General features: G+C 42.2%; 1 protein-coding gene and 1 long non-coding RNA gene across 2 annotated transcripts in view; one reads left to right on the forward strand and one right to left on the reverse strand.

The window, feature by feature from the left end:
- On the reverse strand, positions 1-12,254 carry PCBD1 (pterin-4 alpha-carbinolamine dehydratase 1). Its single transcript, XM_032231929.1, has 4 exons — positions 11,996-12,254; positions 4,588-4,719; positions 1,905-1,985; positions 1-435 (listed from the first exon to the last, which is right to left on the reverse strand). Exons 1-4 carry the CDS (start codon positions 11,996-11,998, stop codon positions 337-339), a joined length of 315 nt encoding a protein of 104 aa, XP_032087820.1. The 5' UTR covers positions 11,999-12,254; the 3' UTR covers positions 1-336.
- The window catches only part of LOC116518491, a 26,369-nt gene continuing 20,140 nt past the window's right edge, over positions 8,764-14,992 (forward strand). The window contains exon 1 of the long non-coding RNA XR_004256561.1: positions 8,764-9,744. This is a non-coding gene — a long non-coding RNA (uncharacterized LOC116518491). The remainder of the gene's footprint in view (positions 9,745-14,992) is intronic.

A 14,992-nucleotide genomic window follows, 5' to 3' on the forward strand; every position in this document is an offset into this window, starting at 1 on the left:
TTTCCAATAGATTGTGTAAGAACAGGCTTTATTAAAACTGACAACCACAGGCAACTTCCCCTGCACCTACTTAATACTGCTAAACAGGATTACAGACTAAAGAACCCGAGAGACAGATAATGACACATGACCGATTTATAATGAATTTGCAATACTGGTGCCTATTTCAAGGTATGACCTTACAGTAAACAAATATGAAGCGTCCACAAAAAGATGGGTTTTCCCATATTAATTGGATACGGAGGGCAGGTTACGTTGGTCATGATACTTTCTGGCAGGTTAAGATGCAGGAGCTACCTTTACAATCTGTAGTACATAGTATATGGGGTGAGCCCTTTAGGCTAGCGTGTTTGCAACTTGCTCTATGAAACTGGCCAAGTTGATGTCCCGTTCAGATAAACCAGCACACTCGTGTGTACTTAAGGTTATGTGAACCTGAAAAAAATAAATAAATGCCCAATTAATACAGTAGTTATGAGAACGCATAGCAGCATGTTCTTGAAAGAGCTAAAAGATCATTTTTAAAGTTCCAAATGATATTAAAAAAATAGTAACTTCATTCGTTGCTGGCCTCAGTGCTTATCAATGAAATTTAAAACACTCTGTCCCCATCAGGATTAAGGAAGTCAGTCACTGGTATAGAAGAGGGGCTTTTTTTAAAAAAAGAGTAACATTGCAATTGGTAGATTGAGGCACTACTACAAACTCCTTCCATATCAACTGGAAGCCAATTCACTCCCCTCTCGTTGCATTATAAGACTGTTGTTGTTATTTGTGAAGTTGTGTCCGACCCATTGCGACCCCATGGACAACGTTCCTCCAAGCCTTCTTGTCCTCCACCATTCTCTGGAATCCATTTAAGCTTACACCTACTGCTTCGGTGACTCCATCCAGCCACCTCATTCTCTGTCGGCCCCTTCTTTTGCCCTCAGTCGTTCCCAGCATTAGATTCTTCTCCAGTGAGTCCTTCCTTCTCATTAGGTGGCCAAAGTATTTCAGTTTCCTCTTCAGGATCTGGCCTTCTAAAGAGCGGCCAGGGTTGATCTCTCCTCTAGGACTGACCGGTTGGATGGCCTTGCAGCCCAAGGGACTCGCAGGAGTCTTCTCCAGCACCATCGTTCAAAGGCCTCCATTCTTTGGCACTCAGCCTTCCTTATGGTCCAACTTTCGCAATCATACATTGCCACTGGGAACACCATAGCCTTGACTAGAGGCACTTTTGTTGGCAGGGTGTAGCATTATAAGACTAGTAGTTGCTTAATCATACTTATATCAGAATATGATATAATACTTCCGATAAGGTTTAAATACCCACTCCACGCACATCCCACTTCTTTGCACAAATATAATCTCTTGTACAGGTTTGGGCACCTAGAAAGGTGCAAGACACTGTTTAATGGCCTTATGCTACAATTGGCTTATATAATTAAAATAACTTTATCTAAGCTTGAACAGGAAGCCAGTTTCAGGTTGTGATAAAACATCTGACTAGAAGTTGGGGGCACTAGAACCAGGTTTAGTGACCTGGAGCTGGTCATTCTCTTTCAGACCTAGGAAGAAGGCAATGGGAAACGTCCAAACAATCCTCATCATCTCCATTTAACGTCCCCATAAACCCTTGTGGGTGGAGTCCGGGCAACTGAATGGAGCTAGCAGAGTATTTTAATGGCCGGATGCCCTTGCTGTTGCCAATATGGAGTTTTGTACAGCAGATATATTCTCAGTGTGCCAAGAGAGAGAAATAACTGCCTCTACCTAGGATTGAACTCGCAACCCACTGAGGCGAGAGCTCCACCTCTAGGCCACCGCATCACTCTACTTCCAAACAATATCACCCAAGAAAACTGCCAGAATCACTCAAAGCCCCCCCACCAAAAAGTGCTTGAACAGCTCTCATCTCTTACTTTGTTGTAAACATTAAACCATTCAGGATGATGATCCAGTTTTTCTGCTTGTAGAGCTACTCTGGTCATAAATCCAAAGGCCTGTTCAAAAGATTAAAGGATTTTAGAAAAAGACAAACAAAGAAGGGAAATTCCACACAGGTTCCATACTAATAAGACATATAAGCTACTTGTTAATATTGCCACAGCTGAAAGATAGCACTCCATAAATCACACAATTAAGGGTCTATTGGTATACCTCTACACTCTACAAGGCAGGCAGGCAGCATTTAGTTTCTCATGTTTGTGCAAAAATGCAGACTGAGACAAGACTTAATCTAAGTAAAGCCCACAGCTTACATGGCCATTGATGTGGGCGGCTGGGAGTTGTAGTTCAGTAATATCTACAGTTCTGCGAGAGTGCTGCTTCTTAAGATCAGAGTTGGTATGGAGAGGAATTCAATCCTTGTCTCCAAAGGAAAATTCATGCTATGCAATTATTACTTCCATGCTTGTCAGGAAAAGGCCTCTAATGGGTGCAAACAAGTAAGTTGGGGGGAAAAACACAATTTCACTGAGGGCCGCATCAGGATTGTGTTTGACCCAGGGGGGATTGTGGCCATAGTGGGCATGGCCAGCTTGACATCACTCATGTTGGGAGTGCCTGTGGTGGCCCGAATGGTGCAAGTGAAAGTGGGTTCCTGAGTTCCATTTTCTGCTAGGACAGCCTCCTGCAACTCTGCCAGCAAAAACTGAGCATATGGCTCTCCTGAGCTCCATTTTTGCTAGCAGAGGCACCGCGGGCTGGTCCTTTGCTGTTTGCCCCCCGGGCCAGATCTAAGCACCCTGCAGGCGGATCCAGCCCCCGGCCTTGAGTTTGACACTCCTGAAGTAAGTGATGGGACTGCCAGACACAAACAGATGTTTTGAGTTCGTCTTTTCCTCACCAGCATGGCAGAGAAAAAGGAAAATCTCCATGCACCTTTCTTGATTCTAAGCATTGGTATCCTCTCCAACCTTTTGGGATGGAGTGAAAAAATAATTAGGGCTGGACCTGAGGCTATTCGCATTTGCATGCAAGGATCATTCAGACAGCAAATGCAGTTGGATTTCAGAGTCACTCTTTGCAGCTCCTGACTCTACAAAGCTATTGTAGCACCAGCAGGCAAGAACTATGCTCCTTTTGCTCTACCACATGAGGATCGAAGCAATCTTGGCATCCTACGTAAAGAATATTTATGCAGATTCTCAATCATCCCAGGTCATGGTTGCCCCAAAAGTGTTCTGAAGATGTTTCTTGGATGATCAGGCACATACTACTATATGTGGTGGCCGTGCCAAAAAACAAAAGAATATTGGAAAATTCAAAGGTGGCTGATACAGGAAATAGAATTCAAACCAGAACTATTTATTCTGGGAATCCTAAACGATCAACATAACAAAGGGGGGGGGGGGGGGAGAGGTAATCTACTGGTATTGGACCTGGGTACTTGAGAGACCGCCTCCTGCCAATTACCTCCAATAGACCAATTAGATCCCACAGATTAGGCCTCCTCCGAATTCCATCCACTGGCCAATGCCGTCTGGCGACCACTTGGAGGAAGGCCTTCTCTGTGGCTGCTCCTACCTTTTGGAACGAACTCCCCGTGGAGATTCGAACCCTCACCACCCTCCAGGCCTTCCGCAAAGCCCTTAAAACCTGGCTATTCCGACAGGCCTGGGGCTAATGAGCTTTGTCCCCTCTTGAATGATATGGTTGTTGTGTGTTTTTAAATTGTGGCATTGTTTTTGTTCGTTTTCTTTTTTTCCCTTATTTGTAACCCCCCCCCCCTTTGACTTGAGTTGTGAGCCGCCCTGAGTCCCCTTTGGGGAAAAGGACGGCATGAAAATATAATAAATTCAATTCAATTCAATTTACTCAATAATGCATATTATTACAGTAGCAAGAATGCCCTTTGCCCAAAACTGGAAAAACAGGAAGAGGAAATAATTAGGAAAATTTGATTTGTGCTGAAATGGATAAATTGATATGGGAATTGAAGAAAGACGAATCAGAATAGTATAAGATCTGGGATGAATTTTATCGATGGTTGGGACAAAAAAGGAAAGACCCAAAATAAGCAATGACTAAGATTTATAGCATGGAGATTAGAATTCTGTATGAAATCATAACAGTGAAAATATACTAGAAAAGAACAAAGCAACATGGAAATATGATCCCCTTATATTTGTACAAACTGAGTTAGACCAATTGTAAATAAGCATGGTGGTTTATAATATTTAACTTTATATTCTAGTATGTATGGCAAAGACATTGCCAGGATGGTTACACTGTGTCCAGTGTTTTAATGTGTGTTTAATAAAAACTTTTGAATAAAAACAATGTTTCTTAGATGAGAAGCAAAACCTTTTCAAACAATAAAACTAAGGAAGTCCAGTTGCCTTTTGAAAAAAGCACCTTTGGAACTACATAAACTGAAGCACTGGCAAGTATTAAACCACAGACCCTCTTACACATGTCAAGAGTTGCGACACTGCGGGGTTAGGAAATGAGCATATTTGCAGCTTGTTGTGTCCTGGGATTTGCATCTTAACTGAGCCTGCTGTTAAATCAGTGTATAGAGCTGCGCATTTGGTCATTGTTCCCAACCCCTGCATAAGCCTGATTTTCTCGAAATAAAATATAGAAAAGTGCTTTTTGTACCCGATTAAAATCCTTGAAATGGAACTCCTTGTAGATAGCATCTCTGCCTTCCACTTCATTCCATCCTACTGCTCTGAGATTTGGCAGGAGCTGTTCTCTTTCTTCTCCGCTCAGTCGGTGAGCTTTTCCTGCCTAGGAGAAAATGGAGAAAGCCTCTGCAACAAACACCGAGATAAACTTATCTCTAAGCACAAACAATACGTCTACGAAGAAGCTATTTTCAGACGGATCTAGAGCAGGGATGTCAAATTCGATTTCACTGAGGGCTGCATCAGGGTTGTGTTTGATCTCAGGGTGGGTATGGCTGGGCTGGGCCTGGCCCTCTGCCAGTGAAAAGGAAGCTTGGGGGCTACGCACAGCCTGTCTGGGCCCTGTTTTTGGCCATGATGGCCTCCTGCAGCCCTCTGCTAGCAAAAACAGAGCCCACGATGGCCTCCTGCAGCCCTCTGCCAGCAAAAATGGAGCTCAGGTAGGCCGTATACAACCCTGCGGGCCCTGTTCTTGGCTGGGACCGACTCTTGTAGCCCTTGCACCCTCTCCCCCGGCTCTGTTTTTGCCGGCAGGAGGCTGTCGCAGCCAAAAACAGAGCCTGGGAGGGCTGCACATGGTCTTTCCTTGATCCGTTTTTGTTGGCAGAGGCACCACGGGCCGGTCCTTTGCTGTTTCCAGGGCAACCCTGTGGGCCATATCTAAACACCACGCAGGCCGGATCCGGCCTACAGGCCTTGAGTTTGACACCCCTGATCGAGAGCATCAGATCTAGAGGGTTTTTTAAAAAAATTCTTCAGAAATCAATCTTGTAAACAGCTACTTAGAGAAATATAGAGCACTCCAAGACGTTCCATGACTGACTTGGGAAGATGATGGGAGATGTGGTCCAGCACACAGAGAAGGCACAAGTTGGGGAAAAGCTATCCTGCACTGGCTGCACACACTGCCATTAATTTGACACCAAATATGTCATTCAATACAGGTTTCGACTTGCTACCACAATTGCAACCAGAATTTCAGCTGCTAAGCACGGTGGTTGTTAAAGAGAATCACATCCAATTTTACTACCTTTTTGCTGTTAAGTGAATCATGCAGACAATAGTGAATCCAGCTTCCCCCACTGACTTTACTTGCCAGAAGCCAGCTGGGGAGGTCTCAAGCTGTAATCGCATGACCACAGGATGCTACAGCCATTGTCTGAAGTGGTATAGGGTTTCCTGCCTGAGCAGGGGTTGGACTAGAAGACTTCTAAGGTCCCTTCCAACTCTGTCATTCTATTCTATTTCTGTTCTGTTCTGTTCTGTCCCGTCCTATCCCTATCCCTATCCCTATTCCTATTCTATTCATGCTGGTTGTCAACCACCCAAATTTTCTTCATATGATTGCGGAGATGCTCCCAACAGTCACAAGGGCAAGGTTATGAGTCAATCTTTTCCAGTGCTGTTGTAACTTTGAATAGCTGCTTAACAAATGGTTGTAAGTCGAGAACTACCATGTAGAATGTGTAAAGTTGCCATGCAGCAGAAAAAAACCCGACTAATTTTCATTGTTCTTCTACCAACAGAGATAATCTTTATGGCCATGCTAAATTCTTAACTCAGAAACCCATGATTAATAGCTATGATAATTTACACTGATAATGTTACATAGTTTGGGAGTTGGCTGCAATGGACTTGGATCTTAAATAAAATGCTTTTTAAAAGCAGAGCGCTTCTCTCAGAGAAATGGCTAACTAGAAGACAACCCACATTTACATAAAAGGCAGAAACCAAACCTTAATAAAGCAGCTTTCTTCTTAGTTAATGGTTAAAGGCTGTTGCATCATTAATCCCTGTCCTTTAAAATTCAGTGGATATTGGGAGGAGCACATGGTGACAAATAGGAGCATGCCAGCAGTTCTTACTGGTTTCCATATTGTCAGTTGGAAGGACAATTGTGCAATAGGTTTGGACACTCTTTGATGAATGCTAATGCAAAGCAAAGCAAACGAGATTGAAGGGAGAATAATTCGGTCTGGATCTGGCACAACATTTTTTAACTTTCTTCCCTGAGGTTTCCCTCTCACACAATAGTTCCCGACTCTAGGATGTGGTAGTCATCTCCGTTTCAAAGCCGAAGAGCCAGGGCTGTCCGAAGACGTCTCCGTGGTCATGTGGCCGGCATGATTAAACGTCGAAGGCACACGGAACGCTGTTACCTTCCCACCAAAGGTGGTTTCTATTTTTCTACTTGCATTTTTACATGCTTTCGAACTGCTAGGCTGGCAGAAGCTGGGACAAGTAATGGGAGCTCACTCTGTTACGTGGCGCTAGGGATCCGAACCGCGGAACTGCCGACTTTTCTGATCGACAAGCTCAGCTGAGCCACCGCATCCTTTCTTCTGTTCTATTTTGTCCTTCAAAATATTCTGAGAGTTCCCCAAATAATTCTTTGCATGTTTTTCCTTAAAACCTCACTTTCGATATGCTTAATGGATGCTACATTCAGCAGCACTTCAGCAAATTGAAGGCGTTCTGGATAAACACTGTGCAGCGCAATAAACCTCCAGCCACTGCCCTTTTACTGAGATCACCTGATAAGCGGGTTCCTGGTATCTTAGCGACACTGATAAGGCTTTTAGAGAAAGAGACAGACAAGGTTTATGTCCGCCTGTGATCTCACCCACGCTTTTATTACTGGGTAACTAAAAGTGAGGCAATGGGGGAAAATAACAGGGAGTTAATATTATAAGAATGGATTTCCGACCATCGTGCTCAGAATAAGATTGAAGTCAGTGCATTCTGGACATCACATAACCACAGAGCCTGGCTGTCTATCTTTGCACTTATTAAATGCTGCAGCTTTTTCTTGAGTTAGCTTTGGTTAAATCGGTCTTATTAGTTTTAAAGCAATTTAATACAGGTAGCCCTTGCCTTAAAGGTAAAGGTTCCCCTCGCACATATGTGCTAGTCGTTCCCAACTCTAGGGGGCGGTGCTCATCTTCATTTCTAAGCCGAAGAGCCAGCGCCATCCGAAGACGTCTCTGTGGTCATGTAGCCGGCATGACTAAAGGCCGAAGGCACACGGAATGCTGTTACCTTCCCACCAAAGGTGGCCCCTATTTTTCTACTTGCATTTTTACATGCTTTTTAACTGCTAGGTTGGCAGAAGCTGGGACAAGTAACGGGAGCTCACTCCATTACTCAGTGCTAGGGATTCGAACCGCCGAACTGCTGGCCTTTCTGATCGAGAAGCTCAGAGTCTTAGCCACTGAGCTACCTCGTCCCTTTCTTGAGTTACCTTTGGTTAAATCTGTTTTATTAGTTTTTAAAACAATTTAATACGGGTAGTGTCAGCCTTAGAACCGTTCATGTAGCAGGCTTCTGAAGTTACGGCATTGACAAAAATTATTATTAAAAAAAAAAAGTTATCATGACCATTGCAACATGGGCATCCCCACTTCCTTGTGGTCAAAATTTTGCCACTTGGCAACTGGCTTGTTTTGGCGATGGTTCTCGCATCTTTTTGGGGTCACGTGATCACCATCTGTGACCTCCCCAGCTGGCTTCTGACAAGCGAAGTCCAAGAGAGAAGCCACATTCACCGAACAACCTATCTGATTCACTTAGCAACCGCATGATTCATTTAGCAATTGTTGAAAAAAGATCCTAAGATAAGAGCCACCTAACAACTGCTTTACAATGGAAGTTCTGTCCCAATTGGGGCTTGTGAGTCAAGGGCTACATTTTAATCTTTGTAGTAAGCTTCCCAGTTTAAGTCCAGCCGTGAAATTGCATCACAGTTTTTCAAGACCATAGGCTGGTCCATGATCAAGATCAGGGGTATCAAAGTCGCGACTCATGGGCGGAATGCGTCATGCACTGCCCACATCCATCCCCGGTTTAGCAAAGGGGGGAAAAGTTGTGATATGTCACGTGACGACGGGAGTTTGACACCCCTGATCAAGATGGATAAATTAGGAATGAAAATAAAAACAGACCTTCATTTAAGAGTTTTCTTTTGAGATGAACTAGCTTTCCATACAATACAAAGAATCTATACATGTAAAAATGGCTGTATGTGTGTGTGTGTATGTATGTTCCAGCATAACTCTGGAATGCCTCGAGCAATTTCAACCAAACTTGGTACACAGATGACTTACTCTCTGGAGACAAATACTGTGGGGATAAGACACCCCTAACACCCCTTGGGGTGTGTGTTCTGTTACGATACAGCCTGTTGTGCTTTCAAGTGGCTTCTACTGTACTGCCATTTGCTGCTTGCACAAATGAGGATGCGTATGCTTGCTTGCACGCTTGCCTGCTGTTTCTGCGGCCCGGTTGCAAACCCCTCATAGCACACTAGTGGGTTGGGAACCCTTGGTCTAAGATACCTAAAAGGCACCCCCAAGTCTGAATATAAACTTGGGCTAGGAACGGAAACCATGCACCCTCAATGGGTGAAGCTCCCATTCTGGGCTGCTAAGCCAACTGGTGTGATCAGATTTCCACAACCCTCAATTCAGCAAAGAACAGTATAGGGTCTCCTACTTGAGCAGGGGGTTGGACTAGAAAATCTCCAAGGTCCTTTCTGAGTCTGTTATTCTGCTATTTCACCCAAGGCTGTCCCACATTTCTCCATACATTACTAATAAGGACTGAAATTCCATTTATCTTCTTTTGTCTTTTCTTCTGGGATGTGTAGGGTTTTCTGACTGGTATAGCTTGCTTGCCTTGCCCACCATCCTTTGGCACCAGGTTGACAATCCCTGATCCCAGAAATGTAGTCAACAGGCATTTAATTTGTGTGAGTATTTTCCTTTTGTTTGCAGACTCAAAGTTCATCTCAAAACTGCTTTACACCCCCTGCTAATAGCCACATGCCCTTGTTTTCTCCCCACCAATCCAAACCAGCCACATTTCCCTGGGTAAGATTTCGATTTGCATTTTTTTGAAAATTTCACCATATGTGCCTTTGATGACAACACATGCCACTCACAAATTGCACAGAGGTTTGAAAGAACACATGCAACCAATTACAGTAAGCTGCGGAAAAAGAGTCAAGCAGGGAGGGGACCAATTCAAGACTGGGCAGAGTCTTGTAGGTGCCAGACCCACGAGAAAAGCAACAGAGGCCGAGAACATCTGCTCTTGCATCCAGGAGAAAACAGCTGGAAATTTACCCAAGGTATAGCAACTCCTTTCTGGCTGCAAAGGGAGCAGCATTAATGTTACCCTTAAACTCTTTAGGTCTGAACATATCTCTGACACCCCTCCCCCATCCTAGAAAACAGCTGGTTAGAATAGAATAACAGAGTTGGAAGGAACCTTGGAGGTCTTCTAGCCCAATCCAGGCAGGAAACCCTACGCCACTTCAGACAAATGGTTGTCCAACATTTATTTTATTTACTTATTTATTTTGTCAAGCATGTTTTAGAAAACATATATAGTATAAACATGATTTTGGATACATGAAATGGATACGAATGAAAAACATTAGGACGTGGATGGTAGGCATGTTGGTGCGCTTATGCACTCCCCTTACAAACCTCTTCTTCTTAAAAACATCCAGTTTTGGAGCATTTACAACTTCTGGAGGCAAGTTGTTCACTGATTAATTGTTCTGTCAGGAAATGTCTCCTTAGTTCTAGGTTGCTTCTCTCCTTGATTAATTTCTACCTCCGGTAGAGCTTTTTGCTCTACCCTCAGGTGCCTTGGAGAATAGTTTGACTCCCTCTTCTTTGTGGCAGCCCCTGAGATATCAGAACACTGCTATCATGTCTCCCTTGGTCCTTCTTTTCATTAAACTAGACATACTCAAACGTATGTTCTTCATGTTTTAACCTCCAGTCCCCTCATCCTCTTGGTTGCTCTTCTCTGCACTCTTTCTAGAGTCTCCACATCTTTTTTACATTGTGGTGACCAAAACTGGATGCAGCATCCCAAGTGTGGCCTTACCAAGGGATTATAAAGTGGCATTAACACTTCACATGAAGTTCTTCCTGGAAGTTTTGCCATAAAAATCCCAAAGGTGCTTTTTTCTTTTTTCAAGAGGCAACTGGACTTTCGGTTTTATTTTCTTTGAAGACATTTTACCTTTCATCCAAGAAGCTTCTTCATCTCTGACCAGATGGCGGGGGAATGGAAGGATTTATACTCCTTGCAGACAGCTGGTCATTCACGCTCTTTTAGTGAGTCGTTGAGGTTTATTTGTGTCCTCAGGGTCACCTGAGTAGTTCAAATGGGTTTGGAGTCTTCTTGGAACTGTTGAGAGGATTGTGTTGTAGACGGGAGATAGATGATTTTGTATCCCTCTCCTTCTGCTGAGAGAGGCCTGTTCAATGTTGACCCCTCTATCAAACCAGCTGTCCTCTCTGTCCAAAGTGTGGACTTTGCTGTCTTGGAAAGTGTGGCCTTTGTCTTTTAAATGCAGTCCCTCTGCAAATGGTCTGCAAAGAGTATCTAAATCCTTCCATTCCCCACCATCCAGTTAGAGCTGAAGAAGCTTCTTGAAAAGCCAAATATCTTCAAAAGAAAAACCCAGAAAGTCCAATAGTCTCTTTGGGGAGGGTGGGGGGAGCACCTTTGGGATAACCATGACCTGGATGACTGAGAATCCCCATAGATATTTTTCAATTAAAAAATAAATAAAACATGTGTCGTTTTATTCTATTTTACATATTTATGTATTAAATTATATTGTATCTTCTCCTATAGATATTTTTCAATTAAAAAACCATAAAACGTGTGTCGTTTTATTCTATTTTACATATTTGTGTAATAAATTATATTTTATCTTCTCCTATAACTAATTAAAAAAAAAACGCCAACAACAACTAGATCTGCCTGCCAAATGAATTAATCTCCTTGGCTGCGATTTGATAGGACGCCTCCCGGTGCGTTTTCCCCACTTTGCAGGTCCGCCCCACCGTCCCTCCTGCCTTCCCGGAGTAAAGTCGTAGTTGGGAAGATGCGCCGCTCTTGTAAGAGATCTCAGGAAGCTTAGGCGGTGAGAGATACATACATACATACATACATACATACATACATACATACATACAGCCAGCCAGCCAGCCAGCCAGCCAGCCAGCCAGCCAGCCAGCCAGCCATAATAGAAAATAAGAGACGGGTAGAGATAGACGGAGAGGCGCAGGCGACCAGCGCAAACTCTATCTCAGCCACTTGTATAGGGTTTCCTGCCTGAGCAGAGGGTTGGACTAGATGACCTCCAACGTCCCTTCCAACTCTTGTTATACTGTGCCTTCTACACGTTCCCTTTCGCCGGGCTGAGTTCGGATTAAGAATTAACCAAGAGCTTCCAAGATTCCTCCCACCACCACCATCTCAGCCCTAATGCTTCTCCCGGGGGGGTGCGGCTTGCAACTTTCTCTCCCCCCCCCCCCGCCCCTCAGCACCGCCAAAAGCTCTTCGGAACTCACCATGGCTGGCAAATCGCGGAGCGCAAAAGCCAGGAAAGCGCCGGTGATTTCCAGGGCAGCTCGGGAAGGCGGAGGAAAGGCTCGGACCAATGCGCTGCAGGCGGAGGTGGGGCGGGTCGGAGGGCTCAGTTCCCTCCGTGGAAGAGAGGCCAAACGCAGGCGTGCTGTAATGAGAAGGCTGCCCAGCAGCCTTTGGTCTCGGGATTGGGGGAAGCTCCCGGACGTCTGGCCGCTTGAGGCTCCTACTCGCTCCTGTCTGGGGATGAAGGGATCCTGCAATCCCCAAGGATCTCGGGAAGATCAAAGCGATCCGAGTTTTCCTCCCTCAGTGCGAGACCTGCTCGGCCTTATTTTATTTTATTTTATTATTTTATTTTATTTTATTATTTTATTTTATTATTTTATTTTATTTTATTTTATTTTATTTTATTTTATTATTATTTTATTATTATTTTATTATTATTTTATTATTATTTTTTTATTATTTTATTATTTTATTATTTTATTATTTTATTATTTTATTATTTTATTATTTTATTATTTTATTTTATTATTTTATTATTTTATTATTTTATTTTATTATTTTATTTTATTATTTTATTATATTATTTTATTTTATTATTTTATTTTATTTTATTATTTTATTTTTATTATTTTATTTTTATTATTTTATTATTTTATTTTATTTTATTATTTTATTATTTTATTTTATTATTTTATTTTATTATTTTATTTTATTATTTTATTTTATTATTTTATTTTTATTTTATTTTATCAACATGTACAAGGAAACAGGTATTAGTACAGGCATGGACAAGATTGCATGAGATTGGTTCAAATAGATGGATATAAATGTGTAACATGTCCATGAGCACAGGAAATGGGTACGAATCAATGGGGACAGTAGGACAGGGATGGTAGGCACGCGGGTGCACTTATGCATGCCCCTTAGGGACCCCTTAGGAAACGTGTGAGGTTTGTTGGCCATAAACAAATACCTATAAACTGAGCCAATTGCGATTTACTCCGTTAAAAGAACACAAAAGATGAAAGTAGCAAATTCAACAATTCTGCCATTCCTAGCAACAATTCTGAAGGGACTTGTTTCGTCCTCGTTTTCTTCCAAGCTTGAAGAAGGAGTCCACTAGTTAAGTGGTCAGGCAAGGAACTGTCTTCTATTTCTTCTATACATATTAATCTTTCTTTTCTTTTTTTAAAAAGTATCAATACATTTTTACTCTTTAATTATATTAATCATTTCCCTGGAAGCTTCATTAGTCAAATAGGAAGAGGGTGAAAGTAAAATATAATGCAAAAATTACAGTAGACAAGGAACGTATAACACTTTTATGTTCAACATCAAGGTGTCTATGGACCAATTAAATCATTAACAAGGTTTTTCATTGAGGGGGGGTGCTCAATGAGAACTTTGGAACGTGGCACTTTGAGAGCAACTTTTAGGCAATATTAGAAAACAGATGTGACCATGGGACTGGTCATGGTATCTGAAGGCAAGTGAGGCCCTGAACTATGCTGGATCTCTGTGGAGCCCAAAGGCACTGTTGGAAATACAGATAATGCATGATGCTGGTGTTTTGTGGCATGTTAGATTGCCATTTATTATGCTTGACTAAAAGAATCGTTGAATTCAAGTGGGGTGAATTGCCTAATGAGCACCAAGGAGCATATTACATTGTTGCTCTTGAGTTTCTTTGAGATTTCAGGTTTTACTGACATAAATGGAATTTTTAAACATCTGCTTTATTTTGAATTACTGGTAGCGGTGCCCCTTTTGTAATCATAAAGCAGCTGCTTCTTTTCCTAGGCTTTATGATTAATATAGTAATTTGTTTCACACACATGTACATGTACAACTCTTGAATCTCAAAAAGCATACGAGCTCCATGAGCTTTGAAAAGGATTTAGCTGATTAGAAGAGAGGAGCTTTGCACACACACCCCTCCATGTACACTAAACACCTCTTTGAAAAGATTTGCACAACTATGCTTAGTAACAACCCTTTCTATCAATATGTATCCTTTCTATACATAATACTCTCTTAATGTACTTATTTCTATACAATGCATCTTATATCATTCTATGCACATATATTCCTCTTATAACTATCATTCTGTACTATTTTATATGCAATCTATCTTACATTTTCCCCATCTTATTAATTATGCAGTTTTATAATTGTTTTCTCATTCCTTAATCTTTTTTTCCCTTTAATGCTTTTTTTTATTCTTCGCAACTTTCCTCCAGCCATTTGTACCATAAACTCCATACTAAGTATTACTCAGATTCTTCTTTGTCTTTTATTTCTTTTGTAAGTCTGTCCATTTCAGCGCATTCTAATACTTTTTTAAAATCACATTTTTTTTCTGTTGGTATATTTTTGTTCTTCCAGTTTTGTGTGTATGTGATTCTTGCTGCAGTTATTATATGCAATGCACATTTAAAGAACAGGCAGAATTTCAGTGATGTGCTTGCAGTCACTCTCTTGCCTCTTTTTTGGGGAGGACAAGCCCCTGGCTGATGCTACAGAGGGATCCAAGGAGCTTCTTCAATTGGTCCAGGGAAGCAATATTTGTTGGGAGAGAGAATTCTGATATTCCCAAAGATGAATGGGGTGTGGAGAATAATTCAGGGCTGCTGTGTAGGGATCTCTTGTGCAAAGCATGTGCAAATGTGCTACCTGGACCTTGTGACCTTGATCGGCCTAAGCATCAAAGTTCTATGGAGCCAGAATTTCCCAACAGAATTTGGCAAAGCATGAAAACAGTGAGGTCCAGCCTTGTAGGAATTTTATCTTAGGTTGGAATTCAGCACATTGGAAAATGCTGTGTGGTGCTTTGCTGGTTGCCACTGGAAAGTATGCAAAGGTTCTGACTGAGGCTTCCCAAGAACATGAAACAAACTCCTGGTCCCGACAAAAAACCCCTTTTATTAATTGACTGTGAATTCTGCTCATTCACATCCAGCAAAGTCTTTCAA

The sequence above is a fragment of the Thamnophis elegans genome, chromosome 15 (assembly GCF_009769535.1).
Source record: "Thamnophis elegans isolate rThaEle1 chromosome 15, rThaEle1.pri, whole genome shotgun sequence".
In the NCBI taxonomy this organism is placed as follows: Eukaryota; Metazoa; Chordata; class Lepidosauria; order Squamata; family Colubridae; genus Thamnophis; species Thamnophis elegans.

Coding starts and splice junctions, on each gene's coding strand:
- PCBD1 (XM_032231929.1), bottom strand. Junction 1,986..4,587: donor ATTTCAAGGATTTTAATCGG/GTACAAAAAGCA, acceptor TCTTTTGAACAG/GCCTTTGGATTTATGACCAG. Junction 436..1,904: donor GGTTTAATGTTTACAACAAA/GTAAGAGATGAG, acceptor TATTTTTTTCAG/GTTCACATAACCTTAAGTAC.